The sequence below is a fragment of the Dryobates pubescens genome, chromosome 16 (assembly GCF_014839835.1).
Source record: "Dryobates pubescens isolate bDryPub1 chromosome 16, bDryPub1.pri, whole genome shotgun sequence".
NCBI classification, from domain to species: domain Eukaryota; kingdom Metazoa; phylum Chordata; class Aves; order Piciformes; family Picidae; genus Dryobates; species Dryobates pubescens.
In genome coordinates, this window is record NC_071627.1 from 1,244,164 (window position 1) to 1,267,320 (window position 23,157).

Sequence of the window (23,157 nt, forward strand, 5' to 3'; positions counted from 1 at the left end):
AATCCTAAATATAATAAACGACTTCTCTGTTAAAACAGAGGAATTATTGTGATCAATTTCTCACAGTTACCTGATTTGCAGAAGTATTTGAGATCAACACGTATCTAACCGAAGAGCATGCCAAGTTACCCTTGAACATAGTGTCACATGCACAACAGCTTCTCATCCTGAAGTCTTCCAGTGATGATATTACCGTTACTATGATTTTCTCTTAAGAGAAAACGCAGAAGGAAAGTTGCATCAGTAACTTTCCCCTTTCCCTGGAATCAAACAACATGTTGTAGTGCCCTGGAAAAGAGAACTTTTCCTCAAGATTCAGATTTCTTTTGCTAGTTACATTTACTCCCTGACCCCTGCCTTCACACTGTTAAAATCCAGACTTTATATATCTTACTCTTTTTTAGAACTCAACAGAATTCATAATCTCATTAATTAGATTTACATACTTCCAGTTAGTCCTTGTTCTCATCCTAGATCCATCTTTGGATTCTATCAACTGTATTGCTTATAAAAGCTTGCTCTAAAAAGTGTCAAATTAGAATAGAATTAACCAGGTTGTAAGAGACCTTTGAGATCATCGAGTCCAACCTATCATCCAACCTATCATCAACTAAACCAAGGCACCAAGCACCCCATTCAGTCTCCTCTTAAACACCTCCAGTGATGGTGACTCCACCACCTCCCTGGGCAGCACATTCCAATGGCCAATCTCTCTTGCTGGGAAGAATCTCTTCCTAACATCCAGCCTGAACCTCCTTTAGCACAGCTTGAGACTGTGTCCTCTCATTCTGGTGCTGGTTGCCTCAGAGAAGAGACCAACCCCCACTTGGCTACAACCTCCCTTCAGTAGTTGTAGACAGCAAGAAGGTCTCCCCTGAGCCTCCTCTTCTCCAGGATAAGCAACCCCAGCGACCTAAGCCTCTCCTCACAGGGCTGTGCTCCAGACCCCTCCCCAGCCTCACTGCCCTTCCCTGGACACCTTTCAGCATCTCAACATCTTTCCTAAACTGAGGAGCCCAGAACTGGACACAGGACTCAAGGTGTGGCCTAACCAGTGCTGAGGCCAGGGGCACAATGATCTCCCTGCTCCTGCTGGCCACACTATTCCTGATCCAGGCCAGGATGCCAATGGCCTTCTTGGCCACCTGAGCACACTATAAAAGCCTGAAATCATCTGTTTCACCTGTACTTTCACTGCTTCCCAGTTTCTTTTCCTCCCCTTGGAAAAACACTGCTAGAAACAGGAATGGTGTCAACAGTAAAATTTAAAATGGATATTATTTTAAACTCAGAAATTGATTATGGTCCAAGCTGTGCCAAACAACAGACTAATTACTACCTGAAGTTACGAATAAAAGGAGTAGCAGAAGAAACAAGTTTCTTTGCAGAGTGAGACATAAAATTACATGCACACAGACAAAGAGATTTTTCTTTTGAAGTGTGCACAGCCATGAATTCTTAGTTGTTGTAAATAATCACAGTGGAAAGTAGCTTCTAAATAAGGGAGAGAAGACAATTTAGTGGGAAATCGCTACTTAATACAAAATGTTTCCACTGACTATGTCCTCTTGACACATACTTTTAACGTGCTTGTTTGTCATATTATTTCTTCATTGTTTAGGACTTCTCATGACTCCACTAGAGCTTGAAAGAGATGAAAGCAGAACAAAGGTTCTTCAGTGCACATTTCAGACATTTGCATTGTTGCCACCGAGCATGTAGTCCTTTTGCCAAAATATTCCAAACTACTCTCTACCTTCTGTATCAGACATCTAATGACCTAAGGTGTGTAGGTGTGCACACATTAATGTGTCATCAATAGAGTTACATGGCTTAACGGTCAAAAATAACAGCTTCAAGAAAATATAATCAAAAAGAAAAAGGAATAGAAGTTTCCCATATCCCCACACCCCTTTGTACTCTCAACAGACTTAAAACAACTGCATTAATGCAGCAAGCAATAGCTTGTAAAAGGATGCAAACCAGCTGAAACATTTGACAGACAGTGTTAAATACCAGAGGATTCATATCAACCACTTTATTTGAAAAGGTGCTTTGATGTTGGCTATCTTTCATGTACCTCTTTCATGGCACATTAATAAGGAAAACTGAGATGGGGTAAATTAAGTCCCAAGGTCATATCTAGAGTTACAGCACTGTGGGTACCTGATGAAATACGGATTAATGCCGCATGAGCTCTGAATAAATAAAACCACTTCTGTTAACCACTCAAACAAGTTTTACAAGTAGTTCTGAACTTTATTCGGCGACTAGACTTCAGACATCTTAATCCCCCCACGCTGCTTTGAAACCTAATTATCATAATGTGAACCCGAATGTTAGGTCCCTTTCAAACTGCGAGTGCTATGAAGCAGAAAAGTAATGGGAATTAAGCTAGTGTAACATTAGAAATGTAGGGGCATGGAACTTGAAAGTGGCATTTGTTAAAGCTGAGAGAATATAATGTAGATATTCAACAACATAAACCACACATTTAAATTGAAAAGGATATTTAAAGCACGTGCAGACACCTATAAAATACCAGTGGACCTAAAATCCTATAGAGCAAACATTTCCAAATCAATTTCTTGCCACCAAAGTCCAACTTCAAAAGGTATTAAACAGTCTTATTCTACCTTAGCAGAACATTTCTAAGCATTCTAAAGGAGACAGTATAAACATTAAAGAAAATCCAATGAGAGCTTTACAAAACTGTATAACAGACTTCCCCTATTTGTCACAGTATACACGTTTGAACTTAAACAGCAGTAAATTATTAATTATACTGCTTATAAAGTCTCGAGAGCAAGAAAAGTCTTGCTGAAAGTGAAAAGGACTTTGTATGACTTTTAAAACCGAGTATAACAGAAATTAAATACCAAAAATACTTCAGAAAAGTAGAAAAATACACACTTGCCTGGCTTCATTCTTTATTCCTTGTTGAAAACTATTAGCAATTCATGGCACCTAAACTTTCTTTTAAATGTGAGCTGAGATGCTTTATGAGGAGTGTGAACTAATGCAACAAACACGTAAGAAAAGGCAGCAGAATGTTTCTATTGTGACAACAAAACTGCTGAGGCGGAAAAGTTGTGACTTTGTTTTCCATATATGATTGAGGTGTTCATGCTGTCCTGCTCTAGCATAGCTCATCTGTCATTCAGATACCTTTCATTTTCAACATTGCTACAACTGACAGCAATCAAAGAAAAAACAGTTGCAGAGAGAGAAATATGGAACGAGATTCCTGAGATATTTTTTCTAGACTTTCAGTTAATCCAAAAAGGCCAAAGAAATCCCAAAAGTTCATCATCTGCCATGTTAATGCTGAACACACTGTTGTTTCATTTACATTTCTGGTCCTGTTAAAACAAATACACTTGTCTAAAACAGAACATCTGTTTTGGTTATAATACAATGTATCTTTGGCAAGAACTCACAATAGAAGTAACATAAATAATCAAGAATATTTATTGAACCTTGTAACAAAAACTGATTTGTAACCAAAAAACTCAAAGACTAGATATGACTGTCCCCGGGCTCTAGTCCAGTCCTAATCTAAGTCAATAAACATATATCTAAAAGGGAAACTACTTTGAAAAAGAAAAAGTAAAAATAAAAAGAAAGTCCTGCAGTTATTTAGGTTGGATGTAGGTAGTATTTGAAAGTATGCTGGTTAAAAAAAATAGTGAAAAATATTTGCTTTAAATCAAAAAACTGTCAAACTGAGTATAAAGAGGTTTTAAAGCCACATAAAAATCATGCCATATGCTTCATTTCCTACTACTGTCTGCACTGTTTTGCTTCTCTTTGGAAAACTTCAGTAAACCAAGTAGTTTGTATGTGCCATTGCTGATGATTTGGTAATTTTTTGCCCTTCATGTGTTTATGAGCACTAAAAAAAAAACCAACATAGTAACAAATAAAACATAATTTTGTTGGAGAGAAGTGAAATGAAAAAAAATAATTGTAATTCTTATTATTGAAACAACTGAAACATTTTAACATGAGAATCAGTTGACTCTTGTCATAGACTTCATAAAAAGTTAACGGTATTCTTATTGAAGTCTGTAGGTCAGTGCTTGCTGGATTTGGAGACTGAAGCCAAGGAATAGCTTCAGGCAGAATTCTGAAATTATTGTATTGGATGTTAGTACTAAAGAGACTATTTGAACATGTATTGCACATACATATCACTTAAGTGATTAGCTGGCTATTATCACTAATCTTACTTAAGAGTACATACCTGTCCAGAATATTTGTGTGCGCATCAACTGTGCACGCCCCCTCTGTAAAATTACACTCTATTTGTTTCATTTCCCTGGAAACAGATGATCCAAGTTCCATATGATGAGCTGGACATAAAGGTATGAGCAGAGTTTTGGTTTTGTATAATAATTTCAGATTCTATTCTCCTTTTCTAACAAAAAGTCAAGTAGTATCATACCACAAACTTTATTTGCCAAGAAGTCAAAGTCTGTAGTACTTCTCCATCAGTCACCTTTCTGAATGACAGCTTAAGAAGATGATTGGGATTTGGGGTTTACAGCACTATAAAACAATCCGGCCTCATCTGCCAAGCCACTTCACATTTGGATTCTCTTAAGGAGTTTTCCTTTGAGGGAAAAAGGCTGTAAGTGCAAATACAACTCACAATTCTCTGAAACTTGCACACAGCAATGAACTGAATCGTTTTGCTGGGCAGCGCAAGAACTGGTATTCTGTCAGATGCGTCTGACTCATTCTGTACAGTTTCAGCACTTGAGGATTTTTATTTTCATCTCACTTTTTTGTTTTGTCTGGTTAGGGGAATATCTTTTTTTTCTCCCTACAGTTCAAACATGGAACTGATTTGCAAATCTGTTTTTTCAGTTATGACTACAGTATGCAGAAACAGACCTTTTAAAATTACCTGTTCCAATGCTGCTTAATAGGCTTCTTAGAGATTTTAACTGGAAAACAATCTGTAGAGATCATTTGATCCAAAAGCAAACCACAGGTTTCAACAGAACTGATTAGAGACCTGTATAAACACAGTCCCAATGTTTTCCTTATCATAAAATAGTACATTCAAGGGAAGACTTTGTACATGGAAACGAGTTTTTGTGATGTGAGAGTGCGACTGGAGGACTTTCTATGTTTAAAAACAAGAGAATCGGCAGCACACATTCTCCCAAGTCACCTTTCATAGCTCCTTCCCCTCAAGAGGTATAGCAGTTCTCCCAATGTATGCCTACTATGTCACATAATAACTCTGTACTAATTGCTCCTCATTTTGCAAGTATTACAGTCTTTAACTCAAACTGACAAAAATCCCAGGCATTCTACTGGAGTATCAAAAATAAGGGTATCAGGAACTTCTCTGTTACTAAGAAATACCAAAGAGATTAAGGAGAATGTTTTCTGGAGCTAGAAAGGAAACAGAGTAGCTATCTTGCAGGACTCAGCAGCATGGCTGAGAAAACCCAGCACTGGATAAAGCAATGAGATGCACATAAAATTAATTTAGCAGGAAAGGACAACATGGGAACCCCTGTCTCCAAGAAAACATCGAATCAAGACTGTCAAAATGTGAGAGTTCAGCTACAAGCTCAGCTTATTTGTAAATCCAAATAAACACACACACACAAACAGCAATCTACAAAGCTCAACAGCATCAAATATGCTGCCAAAAAAATAATAAAATTAAAATCTATATTCTTCTGATTTGTGTGTCCTGCATACAAATTGTGAAGTAGGGACTAGCTCTTCACTATACATGAGTACAATGCAAGAAAATCACTAACTATACACATATATATATGTATATACACATACTGGAAGCAAAAATGCTTTCTTGATTACTCTTAATTTCCAGGAATTTATCTTGAAGGTTAAACAACTGCATTTGTGCATTTTTTCCTACTAATACCATGAGTTTTGGAAAATCTGAAGGGTTTAAAAAACTATTCATAACTACTAGAAAAAAAAGAAAAAACAAAACCAACTTGATACCCTGACCTCTGCCTTACAGCATTTACACTAATTCCTATTTCATAACAGCTTTTACCAGTTCCAACAACTTCACAGCTCTACTGGCCAAAACACAAATTTAAAGTTCATCAATACTGTTAATTATTTTGAAAATTCAATAATCCTGAGCATCAAACCAGAAATAAACATTAGAGCAAAAGAAGAAAGCAGCAAGTAAACTATCCAGACACAGTATTATATATTTTTTTCTGTGTAAACTAAACAGTTACCGACATTTTGCAACACATGATCAATAAATAAAATCACTATCACTCTTTCAGGCAGAGCGCCTATGTCAGTGTAACAAGAGGACACCGCCAAAACAAAGCGTTTTCAAAAATCCACACAGTATGAAACATTTTCTATTCTCTACCATCATCAAAAATCCACTGTTTTCAACTTGGATGCAGGAAAGAAGAAGTCTTAATTTTTCAGAAGCTTAAAGAGCCTTCTTCCTTTGCAAATAATTAAAATCAGAAAAACTACTACTATTCTCTTGAAATAAAAAGGACATGTAAGCATCAGATCTTTTGCAAATTTACTTAGAAATCTTAGAAACAAAGAATAAGTGTAACTAAATGATAACACAAGTTGTTAGGAATAACAGACTTGTTGAACATTTCTTTAAGATAACTTCCTAATCTAGGGAAAAAAGGTTCCAGGAAATCTGTATTGTACTTTGAACAGAGGGCCGGGGGGGAAAAACAAACTAACAAACAAAAGAAAGCTCTACATGGAAAAAATAAAGCAACACAGTAGTTTCCATCCAAGTAACACCAAAAAGTTTAGTCCGAAATTAGCAAACTAGCAGATAAAATTTGGAGTTTAAAGAGAACAAACACCTTCATTAACAAAATATTATTCCCAGCCCATCTAATATCCATAGGATCAGGAAGTATTTCATACTACAGTGAGACAATACAAGCTTTATCATTTGCATTTGAACCTCATTAATCAAGAAACAAACACAGTAACAAACACAGGGCTGTTTGAACTGCTATTCTTGCATACTTTGTTACAATGATAATAGCAACAGAGTGAATCTCAGGACTCTCTCTTACTGACTCAGGACAGCTGCTTTCACGCTCCAAAGGGCTACAGCCATTTTCTTTTGGCTAGAAGGATGGGTCAAGTTTGACACAAAAAAAGACAAGGCAATAAAAAGAAGCACTTGAAAAAAAATGTATTTAAGACTACCTGGTAAGTTAAAATATGCTGATCAGATTGAGTATCACAGCAAGCAAAATGATCTTACCAGTAAACAACATCCAGTGGTGCAAAGTATTTCTTCATAATTAAGTCAGCGAAGTAAGCTTCTGTTTCTCTGCAGGCCGTGCCATTGCCAATCACAACAGTGCTACAGCTTCGTGTAAGGTGAAAAGATGAACAATTTCCCTTAGTTATTCTTTTAGACATACATATCATTCAACACACAAAAAGATCAGTCCATCTTATTTCATGTAACACAAGGCCCACATGCAGTAAGAACATAATCCTAGTAATATCATACCATGTTTAACAAGTTTTTAACTGTAATAACTCAAGAGGCAGGTCAAAATTCTCACTCTCTCTCACTTGTAATGGAATTGAACAGTAGTAGTATCTACATAACCCCCCCAAAATGATACCTCATATTCATACAAGAAATGTAATGTACAGTCCTCAAGCCCTTTCACCTTATATTTCTGTTACAAGTCATGAAAAAGGACAAAAGCCCAAGCAATCAGAATCTTAACTCCTCAATGCAAACATCAGTTTGCAACAGCCTGCAAGGTCATTGACGCTGACTGCTGCCACCAAAGCCAGACAGCCATCGAATCACCTTGTTTAAAACCAATCTAATGCTTAAAGACAAGCTGGGCTGTATACTGTGGATGTTCAACAGCTGACACAAGGGACCAGATGTCTGTCCACAGGGGACCCCAAAACAGTTGGAAACAATAACCCTTTAATCATGCTGCTCCTATTTTCAAGATAATTCCTGGATTGACAGAGCTTTATGGGGATACACTCCCTTAAGCATGCAGCTTTAGTGACAGCCACAGCTTGATTTCATATGCTTCTAACATATACATAATGTAAAAGCATGAACAGAATAAAAGAAAAACAAGCTCTAAACTATACAGAAAGAGCAATGCCAGTTAAATCATTAGAAATCTTATTGCACTTGAAAGCAAGTATTTTTATCATGAAGATTTTCACTACATTTGGCAAGAAAGAGTAATAAATGGAAGTTTCTTTTTAGAGTACTTGTACTGTAGCAGAAGCTTCTTTATCTTCTCAGCCTCTCGAAATCCTTGACCAGAATGCAAATAAACAACATCGGTATGAAGTATCTGACCTGGAACAATGGAGAGTAAATAATTTAATAAATGCACAAAACTCAGAAGCCATATCCTGCAAAGTCAATTTGGGGATTCACAAGCAAAGCTTCTTAACCAGCCATCCAGTGCACCACCAGTCCAGTTAGAAGACATGTATGGTGAGCCAAGGACAAAAATACTTTAGCTGCCAAACCAAAATGAGCTGATATATTTTCTAGTTCCTTGGAGACATATGTACATAAATAATGAGGACCTAGCCATATTAGGCAACTAAAGTGTATGATATTACCAAAAAAACACCAATTGACTGCAAAAGACTAATGCTTTAGTCTTGCATATTTTACAGATCCAGTAAAGGGAGATGAAAATTAGGAATTCAGTCGCAGGACCTGCAGTTCAGGACCTCTAGAACTCCAATACTAGCTCTTGCCATGATCTCATCTGTCACATTTGGAAATAACGGTATTAATCAGCACTGACAGCTTATGGGGCAACGCATGCTAATAAACACTTACCTTACTTTTATTGCCATTTTAATGTGTCAAGAACACATCTTTCCTTACACACTAGCCAGATGTATTCTCACACAAAAAGCAGCAACAAAATAAAAGGAAAACAAACCATTTTACCATGGGCCTAAAGAGTTATCCATGTCCAGATCAGATAGATAAACTGGAAAGGCTCTATTATACAACTGTCTAAAAACTACACTAGAAAGTTGTATAAATACAATGTTTCTGACTTCTCCAATTAACACATAAATTACTAAACAAAAAGGGCTGATAAAGCATCCAGATGTCCAATGTGCCCATGAAAAAAAATTGAGGATTTACAAAGTATTTAAACACAAATTCTTGGTTAAACAATAAAAATGCCAGATGTTCTCTTTGTTGACTACTGAGAGGCACAATTATTTGAGTCTGTACTCAAGAAGGAAGAAGGATTTAAAGTTGTATTTTATTTTACACCAAAGGAGACACTGGAACCCAGGTGACAGAAACTTAACCTTAAGCCTGAAGAAAGGAATTTGTAGACAAGACTAAGAGAAAACACCAACAGCCCAAGGGAAAAAAAAAAACATAAAAATCAGTTTGATACAAATATAGGCTTTGAAACGATCTTCTCCTCTAAATCAATATATATGTTTTCAGTTCTTTCAAACATATTTGGAATTGAAACTTACTGGTTGGTGAAATAATAGCCAGCTTGCACCCATGTTTGTAGCCAGGATCTACTCCCATCAAAGTACGGCCCCTCACAGGGCTGGTCAGAAGTAACTGACGGAGATTTCTCCCAAACATCATCACAGACTCTTTCTCTGCATCAGACGTCAACTTCGATCTTAAAAGGATAAAAACAAAAACAAAAACCAACAACCAAACCAAACGTTTTCCCCTTCATCAGAATTAAAACACACTTTTGAACTGTTTCAAAGTCATAAAGCTTTTCCCAATCATGTTTTCATTATCTTTAATTAAATAGTACACTTCCAATCAAGTTTTTGACACTTTATAAAAAAGGATCAGCTATATAATACTCTCATCCTGATTCTAAAAGTAAATCCAACTCCTATAAGAACATGCACATAACAAGCATTCTAACATCAGCTCATCTTGTTGAGCAAAGAGCAGATTTCCATCAATGCTGATACCTAATTGCAAACAAAAGTGGTTCTGAAGGCAGCATTGATTGAATTCATCCTAACTTCCCAGTTCTGGAGAAAAATCACTACTCAGCAAAAAAAGGATCATCACTTAGGCTGAGATGTACTAGAAAGAATACAGAAGAGACTGTCCAATTAATTGCTAATCCATTGAGACTCATGAGATGTTCAATTTCATTTACAAATTATATTACTTAACAGTCCTCGTGGAAGTGTGTAAACTTGAGTCGTTCTAGGAGGGTATTCCGCTTTCCCAGAACCATACTAGAAAGCTGATGGGATCAAGATGATCCCTACCCTTTTTTCCACTGGCCTGCATAAAACCAAGCATGGCCACCAGTTGAGAGAGGTGATTCTGCCATGCTACTCTGCTATGGCGAGACCCTCACCTGGAGTACTGTGCCCAGCTATGATACCCTCAACACAAGAGAGACATAGACCTGATGGAATGGGTGCAGAGCAGGGCCACAAACATGATCAGAAGGCTGGAAGGCTGGAGCACCTTTCCTATGAAGACCAGCTGAAAGAATTGAGCCTGTCAAGCCTGAGAAGAAAAGGCTCTGAGGAGACCTTGTAGCTACATTTCAGTATTTGAAGAGGACCTACAGGAAGGCTGGGGAAGGACTGTTTAGAAGGGCTTGGAGCGATAGGATGAAGTGCAATGGTTTTAAACTGGAGCAGGGTAGCTTAAGGACATAAGGAGAAAGTTCTTTACAATAGAAGTGGTAAAAAACTGGAACAGGCTGCTCAGGAATGTGGTTGAGGCCCTGTCCCTGAAGACATTCAAGACCAAACTTGATGTGGCACTGGGCAGCCTGATCTAGTTGGAGGTGTCTGCTGACTGCAGGGGAGTTGTACAAGATGACCTTTGAGGGCCCCTTCCAACCCGACGCAAGCTGAGAGTACTCTTCAAGAGAAAGAAGGGAATTCGTGCACAAAGGACTGACTTTGATGACTTCAAGCAAAAACACTTACTGCAGAGTGTTATGAGCAACAAATCAATCTTGTTGAGTGAAGGTGTACAAGATGTATGATGTCTTATGTCAGATGTGACCAGTAAGACAATGACTGATAAGGACATATTTTTATCATGGTATAGCATCTTGTATAAAAAAAGCTGAATTGAAAAGATAATGAGAACACAAATATTCATCATCATTACCTAAGTGTTGTACACACTGTGAAAGGATATAATATTTTTAATTTATAAATATACGGCATCATTAATAAAGATATTGATATTCTTTTATTACTATAAAATTGCCAATCATATCACAAGGTTGGATGTACGGTTAGAATATATTTACCATGGCAATGTGCAGCATTTGGGCAACTATAACAATTTAACCATTTTATCCACACCGGGAGGAATATAACAGAAAGAGAATACCCCAGGAGCAAAATGGCATCAACCACATGGGGTCAGGGGAGACTCGACAAGAATGGTTATGCCAAAGAGGCAGTGAATTGATTACTCACAGCTGACTGTACCCAAGTAGGGGGGTGCTGCTGCTGTGTATTAGAATTAGAGGCTTTGGAGTGGCAGGAATGCCACACGGTTGTCGATGGCTGGTCTGGCTTCAGCAGACGGCAGGGCTGTTAATGATGCTATCACACCGGGCGCTTGCTTTGTCCTGGGGAAACTGAGGCATGGCAAAATCCTGGTCACAAGGGGAAGCAGGCTTGGCTCCAACTCCTAAGCTCATGGCTTCCCTGATGGTTTGCAGTGTGTATGCTCGTGGCTTTATCCCAGGCACTGGACCAGGCAACTTGAGGCAACTTCAAGCCAGACAAGGTTCAAGCAGGCAAGGCTTGAGCAAGGCTTGAGCAAGGCTTGAGCAAGGCTTGAGCAAGGCTTGAGCAAGGCTTGAGCAAGGCTTGAGCAAGGCACAGGTGACTAGAAATCAGCCTGAGATTGATTGGGCCAGTAGGGCACTGAAACGAGCACTCAGTTACCCAATGGGAAGGGGTTACTGCCAGGCTGTGGCCAGCACACATGACTTTACCATAGATACAGGGTTGTTGACCAGACATGCATGGTCCTGTCCCCTCTGTTCCTTTTCCCACATTACCCTGGCTTTCTGCAGGAAGGAGGGAGGAGAGGGGGACCACGGCTAGACACCTCAGTGTCTGCCTGGGTTTGTGCTGGGGCCATTTGGCCCTACCATGACACACACCCCTGCCCTTTTGCAGGTACTCTGCTATTTTCAGCAGTAATTAGGCAGACAGCTGTTCTCCAATAAATTAGAACAGCCAACGCCCTTATTCTCATCTTCCTTTAACACATCACTGAAAATAGTCACATCTGAATTTATTTTCACAGTAGAAAAAACCCTGCATTACAATTAACAAACCCTGTAAGAATGGAGCAAGGGAAATCACTCAAGTCATTTAGGTCATTCAATGCACGACACAAGCAGACTACAAACAGCTCAAACACAATCCTCATTAAAGCTATTTAATATGATGGGATATGAAAATATGCTGAGCAATTTCCAGATGTGGAAGAATTTAAAGGTTTGACGTGAGTTAGCCCAAGGTTCAACCAAACAACTAGTTCAGCCCTGTCTCATCCTGCAGTGGTACAGAGAGCTGGTAAGTCTCTCATTTGCAAAGTAGTCTAGAGATAGGTCTAGATTCTCTTTACACATTGATTGCTGTTTCATGCTTCCTTAGAAAGCATTCAAAAGTTTCTCATATTTGTGCTGGTTTTTTACAGCAAGTATGCCACAGACACGATTTGAAGTGAGATGGTGAACAGTATCTGCATTCCAAGACTCCTTGGTAACTCAGATGTGCCCTCAGCATCGAAAAGCAGATACTTTGTATATCACCACTGAAAACAAGAATATGGAAATGGCTGCACTAGTTCAGGTAAGTGGTCCCTCTAACTGCAGTATCTTGTCCCCAAGCGTGGGTGTAAGCAGCTGCCTATGGATCTGATATGGCAGCGTTAGAATACCTGTTCGATAATCTTACTGTAGCCTCCAACTATTTCCAGCTCAGAGTATTCCCTTATCTTGACATGATTTGTCTCCAGTAGCCCATAACAGATCTCTTGTTCAACTATCCAGTCTCATATTGAACCCCACATTTCTCGCAACCACACAGTCAACTGGCATTTGCAGGTTCATCAAAAGCTGTGTAAACACCTGCCACTTCTTTGTTGGAAGCCAATTATTTTAAATTCTCTGAATTTTTGTGCCCCTTCTATGTCTTAGAAGAGGGCAAAAATTCATCCCTAGAAACCCTACCTCCACTCTTTACACACCATTCACCTGTAATTCCTCTTTTCTAAGCTGAAATGTCATAGCCTAATCAATTCTTCACACAGAAATAATTTCATACCTAGTTCTCCTTCACTGGGCCTTTCAGCTGTAATGAATCATTTTACTATTTCCCCCTCATCCCTCAACCAAAATGGCCAATAATATTCCAAATATGGGCCAACTCAGCCAACGATTGTTTATCTTCTGAGCACTTAACATTTACATGGAACTATCTTCCACACTGCCAAAGCACCTTTCCTGCACATTGGGATAGATCAGAGTTCATAATATTTGATATAAAAAGATAATTATTTCCCCTTGCAAGCATCACTTTATAAACCCACCTCCACCATTTTTAAGATGCCATTTTATTTCCTCATCATTCAGTCTTACAGCATCCTTCTCCCACTCATAAAACAAAACCAGTCCAAAACACAAAAGCAGCATCTTCCAGGAAGAGTTCAGGATACAACAATTTGTTGACACTTGCAATAGACCAAAGAAAGCAAAGCAAACACCTAAGCCTCACAGCTGTATGGATCCACTCAAGGTCCAACTTTCTATCACAGAGATATGCGGTCCCTATCACCCAGAAGGTCGAGTCCTCTCCCACTGTAAATTCACATCAGGCCACTATTGAAGGGAGATTCATGCAGGAATTAAAACTGCCCCTAAGCACATATTGTTAGTTATGTGCACCTTATGGAAATCATGTTTAAAACTGGCATTAAACTTTTATAATAACAGGAAATGTTACTGAATGTCCTTTCTATTACATATCTTGCATTTTTTCATTTCATTCTCTTTCTCTCTGCCACTCACTCAACACTTTTATCAATGATGATCTACTTGTCCCAATTACTGGTCCTTAATTTCAAATTTGGGACAGACATTTGATCCTTGAACAAATGTCAATCTACCTCAAACAAGCGATTATCTTTCTCCTCTTCAGCATACAAATGGCAAGATACCTGGCTTCATGTTCGTCCAATGTGTGACAATTCTCATTAATATGGCAGAGAGAGAAAGCAGAGACAGATAGCATCTCTCCTCTCCTGGTTAGGCCACACCTTGAGTACTGTGTCCAGTTCTGGGCGCCTCAGTTTAAGAAGAACACTGAGATACTTGAACATGTCCAGAGAAGGGCAGCGAGGCTGGGGAGAAGTCTGGAGTACAGCCCTGTGAGGAGAGGCTGAGGAAGCTGGGGTTGCTTAGCCTGGAGAAGAGGAGGCTCAGGGGAGACTTTATTGCTCTCTACAACTACCTGAAAAGAGGATGTAACCAGGTGGGGGTTGGTCTCTTCTCCCAGGCAACCAGTATCAGAACAAGAGGACACAGTCCTAAGCTGCGCCAGGGGAAATTTAGGTTTGAGGTGAGGAGAAAGTTCTTCACAGAAAGAGAAATTTGCCATTGGAATGTGCTGCCCAGGGAGGTGGTGGAGTCACCATCACTGGAGGTGCTCAAAAGGGGACTGGACTTGAAGCCATGGTTGAGTCATGAGGTGTTGGGTGATAGGTTGGACTTGCTGATCTCTGAAGTCTTTTCCAACCTTATTGATTCTATGATTCTAAAGACAAGAGCAATTATTATTTAGTAATAAAACCCAACAAAACAAAACCCTTCAGTTCTTACTTAAACCATCAACCAAGTCCGAATTTCAAGCCCCTGTCATGAACCCTGTGAAGCACTTGGACTGTGTATCACTAACAGGTAGATTGTAATAAAAGCAAATAACCTAATCATGACTTACAAGCTTCTATATTCCAGTTTTTAAATTGAGATTTAAAACTCCCCATGTCCATATTCAGTCTGAGAGGCAATCCTTTCTGTGGAAAAATATCTGCAAACTAGCTTCAGGTGTGAAACAAGATACATAGAGAAATGTTTGTGTCCCTGAAGACAGAGGAGACAAAGCACTCACTTCAAGAAAGCATGGAAAATTAGGAAAGGATTATCCATTAAAAGATATCTCCATGCCACATCACTTGCATCAAATCCTCATGGAATCATTCCATGCAGTACTGCAACAAAATAAAATGTATTTCAAAGAGCCAAAAGCAACACTAGACATTATTATACCAGATACAAGAAATTAAGGTAACTTACAGAGTGGAAGAAAGGAAATTAAACAAATAAAGTAACTGTCTGGCTGGCAACTTTAATTCTTCTGATTACTAGAAGCATCAGAAATTTCAATATACTCCTGGAAACTTTCTGTTCCAATATTTAATGATAATAAAAAGAAAATAAAAAATAGAACAGTGAGTTGTGGGTTGGAAATATTAATGCCAAAAGGAGGTACTGAATACTTTAGCAGCCCTTTGCAAGGGTCCTAAAAATCAGCTTTTGGTGTGGGTGGAAAGAGAGTAAAAGGAGGATAAGGGTTAAGTAGTCATGGACCAGGAACACTACTGTCAGGTGCTCTGCATTCCTCTCTGTAGGAGATGCTTCGGCTTTTCCAAACCAGACACCATCAATCATGCAAAATTATCATAGAGTGAAACATAAGCAGAGATCCACCCAAAAACCGGCAGCAAGCTTCGTATTCTTTGCATTTATGACTCGTGAGCTACATCTAGGAAATAGCAGGGAGGGAAGCTGAGGGTTATTTTGAGAGAATGAAAAACCTTCAGCAACCTACTGCCACAGAAGCCCTCAGTGTTACACACAACATACAGGCCACAACAGTCCTGTGGCAAGAATCACAAAGCAAAAACATAATAAAAGAGCTTAAAGAACCCTTATGTCATCTTGCTTGCTTATGATTTGTTTAAAAAAAGCCTACTTTAAAAGTACTTTTTCTTTATTTTAAGAGTTTGATTGTAGAGAAGGCTACAAATGACAACTTTCTCATTCATATAACAGAACCCATCAGTTAGCCTCACCATTTTAAGATGTTCATAATTGTGACCAAACAATAGAGACAGTGCCTCCTCTGAAACAGCTACGTATACTGGGGTCATACAATAAATAAGTGATCTCAGCACTTGCAAAAAAAAAAAACCTGTGAAATTCAGTGTAGCAAAAAATCAGGCTCACTAGTGAAAACAAGTGAAGCAGTCTTACTTGCAAAGTAATGAGCAAACACAACATACTGCAGTGAAGGCACACAAAAGCCACTAGAAATATCTGCTGTTCAAAACTAAAGACAACAGACCTTTTCAGAGAGGAAGAACATAAAACACCCAGCCAGTGATGTTTTATGCCAGGAACATAACTCAAATTTGAACAGAAACACAATTGCACAGCCAGGCAGGTACAGAAGAACTATACTTCAGAATGTGATTGCCATTTTTAGGTACTGAATAACCAACATATGTTATTTTGATACAAGTAAGAGAATCATACACAGAATCACACAAAGGTAGAGGTCAGAAGAGACCTCCAAAGATCATCTAGTCCAACCCTCTTCCCAATGCAGGTTCAGGTTACACAGTAATACATCCAGGCAGGTTTTGAAAGTCTCCAGAGAAGGAGACTCCACCACCTCTCTGGGCAGCCCAGTCCAGGTCTCTTGTCACCCTCAAAGTAATGAATTTTTTATTTAAGCTCAAGTAAAAGCTCTTGTGTTCTAGTTTGTACCTATGGCCCTCTCTCCTATCACTGGACACCACCTCAAAGTGCCATTTCAACATTTAAGATCTAACAGGGGCTCCACTTGAACTACCTCAAAACACGTATTAAAATTTATGTTATGAATCAGAAAGCCTTGCCAGAATCAAACATGTTTTTAATACTTTGAGGAGCTTCTCTTGTATTCAAGAGAAGAATCAAATCAGTACTGTTAGCCATTTTAAAATAACACTTTTAAAATGCAGACTTTTAATAATATCAAATAATTTCAATTAACATAGTAGACTCCTATACTACACCGTGAAAATACCCTATTCAATGTTACTTTGACACTGTTTTAAATTTCCTTTAAATTTCAAGTATTACAGACCTTAAAAGTGACATAGATTGCATTGTTACACCAGCATTACCAGAAATAGAGCCATCACAATACTCACAAGATGGCATGAGAGCAAATTCATTCACCATGAAGTGCAGATAAGCACGAGGGACACTTCCAACCACAACAATTACTTTACCAGTTTATTTCAGACAGGTGAAAGAGGAGTCAGAATAATGTCACTGGTAGTCCTATTGGTATGATATGAAGAGATGCTGGGAAAAATTCAGCTACATGATGGTTTATGATAATACTCAAGGTTAAAGATAAAACTATTATAGCAGTGCAAATCTAAACTCAACTTTCTTAGATGAATGTACAAGCAACAAATAGGTAACCATGTAAAACCTTCACAGAAAGACCATTTCTCTACTGTAATCTAAACTGGATAGAGGTCTCAAATGGTATCTGCAGAACCAAGACCACATAGTTCATTTCTTCTGTGAGCACAGGGAATTAAAAAGATTGCTGGTATTTCCAAATGGATAAAATATATTCTAATAAAAAGTTGAGGAGAGAACCGTTAAGAAATTGGTAGGATGAGAACACATATTCTTACCTGAATTCTCTACAGAGGAGAGGATATATAAGGCGTTTATACGCATCCTCTACTGAAGTCCGTAGTATCCTCATTAATTCTGGTTTTAAAAATTGTTTTGGTCTCCATCTGAAATAGAAAAAAAAATATATTTTAAGCACATAGGCAAACAATTAATAAGGGAATTTTAAAGAAAAGAGACTTCTACATTGAATGGAATGTCCTATACACAGCAGGATTACTACAGTAATTAGAGAAATCATAGCTCCAAAGATGAATGGCTCTGAGCAACCTGATCTAGTGTGAAGGGTTCCTGCCCATGGCATGGGGGTTGGAACTAGATGATCCTTGAGGTCCCTTCCAACCCTAACAATTCTATGGTTCTATGAATGGAATGAGAAGTTGTCCATGGTTCTACTAGAAGACAAAGGACAGGGCCTACCTTTTATGTTGCCTTTTTTGTTGTTGTTAGGTATTAGAATGCAATCGATTTTATGTTTTAAAGAGAGTAATTAAAAAAGCCTCTTACTCTTTACAAATGAGAAGTCAATGCTTACCACAACTGAATGAAGAACTTCATTCCATATTACCATTAGGGTTGCACTATTTGCTTTTCTTCCATGTATTAAAAAAGAAAAAAGAGAGACTAAACCTCCTCTGTGAGTCTCACTGCAGAGCTACTGATGTAAGGCAATTGTGCCCAGACAAATTCAAGAGTTAGTATCAATTAACAAAAACCAATTCAAGTTTCGTTTTGAATTATTTGAGAATTTCTATTCAGACTCAAAATGAAATCTATCAGTTTTGCAGCAGTCCTTAACAAAAAACCCACAACCAATCTGCAAATCATTTTTCCCTTACCTGTTGCTGACATACTTAAAGTGTAAATCAAATAATTACAGAACAGCTTAGGTTGAAAGAGACCTTAGAGATCATCCACTCCAACCTCTCTGCCATGGGCAGGGATGCCTCTCAACTAACTACACTCAGCTGATCAAGGCCTCATCCAACCTGCCTGTGAACACCCCCAGGGAGGAGGCAGCCACAACCTCTCTGGGCAGCCTATCTCAAGAGTCCCATCACCCTCATACTGAAGAACTTCTTCCTCAGATCCAGTCTAAACCTGCTCTCCCTCAATTTAAAACCATTTCCCCTTCTCCTACCACTAGACACCCTTATCAAAAGTCCCTCTCCAGCCTTCCTGTAGGATCCCTTCAGATAGTGGAGGGTAGCTATAAGGTCCCCCAAGAGTCTTCTCTAGGCTGAACAACCCCAGCTCCCTCAACCTAGCCTTGTAGCAGGGGTGTTACAACCCTTGGATCATCTTTGCGGCCCTTCTCTGGACTCCCAACAGCTCTGTGTCTTTCTTGTGATGGGGACACCAGAACTGGACGCAGTATTCAAGGTGGGGTCTCATGCGAGCGAAGGGGCGGAAACACCTCTCTTGATCATACTTCTCTTAGAATACATAGAATACATAGAATAAACCAGGTTGGAAGAGACCTTCAAGATCATCGCGTCCAACCCATCACCAATCCAACACCGCCCAAGCAACTAACCCACAGCACCAAGCACCCTGTCAAGTCTTCTCCTAAAAACCTCCAGTGATGGCGACTCCACCACCTCCCCAGGCAGCCCATTCCAATGTGCAATCACTCTTTCTGTATAGAACTTTTTTCTAACATCCAGCCTGAACCTCCCCTGGCGCAGCCTGAGACTGTGTCCTCTTGTTCTGGTACTGCTTGCCTGGGAGAAGAGACCAACATCTGTCTGTCTACAACCTCCCTTCAGGTAGTTGTAGAGAGTAATAAGGTCACCCCTGAGTCTCCTCTTCTCCAGGCTAAGCAACCCCAGCTCCCTCAGCCTCTCCTCGTAGGGCTTGTGTTCCAAACCCCTCACCAACTTTGTTGCTCTTCTCTGGACTCGTTCCAGCAAGTCAACATCCTTCCTAAACTGAGGGGCCCAGAACTGGACACAGTACTCGAGGTGCGGCCTAACCAGTGCAGTGTACAGGGGCAGAATGACCTCCCTGCTCCTGCTGGCCACACTGTTCCTGATGCAGGCCAGGATGCCATTGGCCCTCTTAGCTGCCTGGGCACACTGCAGGCTCATGTTCAGTCTACCGTCGACCAGCACCCCCAGGTCCCTCTCAGCCTGACTGCTCTCCAGCCACTCTGACCCCAGCCTGTAGCTCTGCATGGGGTTGCTGTGGCCAATGTGCAGAACCCGGCACTTGGATGTGTTAAATCTCATGCCGTTGGACTCTGCCCAACTGCCCAGCCTGTCGAGGTCCCTCTGCAGAGCCTCTCTACCCTCCAGCAGATCAACTCCTGCGCCCAGCTTGGTGTCGTCAGCAAATTTACTGATGATGGACTCGATGCCCTCGTCCAGATCATCAATAAAGATGTTAAAGAGCATGGGGCCCAGCACTGATCCCTGGGGCACACCACTGGTGACTGGCTGCCAGCTGGATGTGGCACCATTCACTACCACTCTCTGGGCTCGGCCCTCCAGCCAGTTCCTAACCCATCGCAGTGTGGTCCCATCCAAGCCATGGGCTGACAGCTTGGCCAGGAGCTTGCTATGGGGAACGGTGTCAAAGGCCTTGCTGAGGTCCAGGTAGACTACATCCACAGGCCTCCCCACATCCACCAGGCGGGTCACCTGATCATAGAAGGAGATCAGGTTGGTCAGGCAGGACCTGCCCTTCCTAAACCCATGCTGGCTGGGCCTGATCCCTTGGCCATCCTCTAAGTGTTGTGTGATTGCACTCAGGATGACCTGCTCCATAATCTTTCCTGGCACTGAGGTCAGGCTGACAGGCCTGTAATTCCCTGGCTCATCCAACCGGCCCTTCTTGTGGATGGGTACCACGTTGGCCAGCTTCCAGTCATGTGGGATCTCTCCAGTGAGCCAGGACTGATGAAAAATAATGGAGAGTGGTTTGGCCAGCTCATCTGCCAGCTCTCTCAGCACCCTAGGATGGATCCCATCTGGTCCCATGGACTTGTGGGGGTCCAAGCTGCTGAGGAGAGCTCCTATCACTTGATGCAGCCCAGGATGGGATTTGCCTTCTGAGCACACTGGTGGCTCATGCTGAGCTTCTCATCAATTAATACACCCCAGACTCTTTCTTCAGAGCTACTCTCCACCCACTCTGTATTTGTGCCTGGGATTGGCTTGATCCAGATGCAGGACCTTGCACTTTGAAGACTATTAATATTTCCTATTACAGTCCACCTATTTTGTTTCTTTTTAAAATACTGGTAACATTCGGTGATTTCTTAATTCACTGTGTATTTTCACATGCCTGGGTCCCTAATTGCAAAGTGAGTTATATGCATGTCTGGGTAAGTTTTGTAAGGTTTTTGTTTGGATTTTTAGTATAAAAAAATGCAACCTGATAGAATTTTGGCCATTTGATAACGTGTCCAGGTGAAGATCCAGGCTAAAAGAAGGACTCAATATTACTTCTGAATTTGTTTACTTGCACTGACTCAGAAATACTAAGAAACCTAAATTGCTCCTACGCAGACAGCTTTTTGGTTGTTTAAGGGGATCTACAATTTCCTGAAACAGCTTTCCTGCGTGTCTGCACATATAATAGTCGATAAATGTGTGATCAAGTTGACACTGCACGAACACAGAGCAGAATTAAGCTCACCATTTAGTTTTACAACATTCAGACTTGAGTGCTTGTCCACATGACCTCATCACTGTGCTAACAGTTTCTGCAAATAGTTCTATTATACTCATTTGCAATGGGAGACTCTTTCCAGACCTATATAAAAGTGGCAAAGGCTTTAAAGCCCTCTCTTATTGCCATCCAGTTCTATAAACATGAAGTTTTTACAGGTGGCAAATATGACTACACTCCTCTAGACAGTATCCTCAGCACAAAAAAGAGTGAATTTGGAAACACAGCAGCTGTTTCCCCCTCTCTTCCATCCATTAAAGCTAGTTAGCAAACCTTCCCTCTGTAAAAGGGTTATAACAGCAGATATTTTTATTACTTGCCTATATATAACTAAAAACATTTAGGTAACATTGTATTAGAAATTGATACTGTTTGGATAGTTTTGCAGATGTAAGTACAATCATAGGAAAGCACTGCATTTTATTCATTCTCATTCTTTGCGAGAAAAGAAAATTCCACTTTGCTGCAAACAAACAAAGCAGAAGCATGTGTGTTTGTTTTTAAAGATTATCACAGCCCAGTTAAGCTTCCCTCTAAGAACGGATTTTTCTTGATTATTTAATTAAGAGCTGACTTTTGAAGCCCTTGAAATGAAGTTGAATTTAGAAAAGTTCCATATACATAATCCTACCTTATTCTGCTGATCATATCTCCACATGCGTGTGCCCACCACACACTTAAATGGCTCAGACTACTGGCAGACCACAGAGGGTGAAATTAGACATCAACAGACTTAAAGTAACCCACGTTACAAACTGCTAGTATTAACTAAACAACTGCTTCAGGAAGGGCACGGCTTTTGCATCAGATGCACAAAAAGCATCCTATTTTTTTGCAAGACAGGGCAGGAAAAGGTATGCTAGTAACTGTTCATGAAGCACGCCTTTCATGTCTGTACCACAGACTTAACGCAGGATCTGAGCACTTGGATTATCAAACGCTGAACTTCATTTCCATGGCTGCTGTCTCACTTTGGAACAAAATCTTGCCCCTACCCATGGAACAACTCAATGTTGTCTTTACACTCAAAGCCAGCTGAGCAGTCCCTCTCTGGCTGTTGCATATTGAACCTTTTTTCCTAGTCCCACTTCACAACTAAGTTTCTAGGAGCACTGCAGCACTAGTCTTAATGGAGCTAGGTTTGCTGTCAAACCACAGAGATGCCATTTTCTGATGTAAAATACAGTCCAGAGGACCAGGCATAAAGATATTCTTGACTTATCAACACAAACAAATTTCAAGGTAATATAGATCCTTCTGTGGGCTAATAAATCTACCAAACTTGGAAAGAAGTTATGTTAATCTTAAAAAGCATCTACATAAAGTACAATGCAACAATAAAGAACTCTATAGTCATCTTCCAAATCTCCTTTCCATTGCAGGGGGAATTAATGCTAAAATAAAATAAAATAAAAAAATAATTAAAAATAAGAAAAAAAATCTTCCTCAGAAGAACACATGCAGGTCAGCATATTTGCTATTAATTCAACAGGCAGCAGGTGATACTGTTTTGTGGCTAGAATACTGGCCAAACTATGTAGCAAAATAGCATTTCTGGTTCTGCAACTGGTTTTGTGCAAGCTTCAGAAAATTAGTTAATACCTTTCTAAAGTTTTAAAACCATTGCCTCTGAAAGAAGTTCTTAACTTTCTGATCTCACCAGCAAATCAATGCAATGAAAACAATGCACCTCCTACCCTTG

General features: G+C 39.8%; 1 protein-coding gene across 1 annotated transcript in view; it reads right to left on the reverse strand.

The window, feature by feature from the left end:
- The window catches only part of SRBD1 (S1 RNA binding domain 1), a 139,066-nt gene that overhangs the window by 93,365 nt on the left and 22,544 nt on the right, over positions 1–23,157 (reverse strand). The window contains exons 10-13 of the mRNA XM_009904029.2: positions 17,780–17,887; positions 9,520–9,677; positions 8,263–8,353; positions 7,268–7,375 (exon numbers count right to left, since the gene is read on the reverse strand). Of these exons, the coding sequence (XP_009902331.2) occupies positions 7,268–7,375; positions 8,263–8,353; positions 9,520–9,677; positions 17,780–17,887 (465 nt within the window). The remainder of the gene's footprint in view (positions 1–7,267; positions 7,376–8,262; positions 8,354–9,519; positions 9,678–17,779; positions 17,888–23,157) is intronic.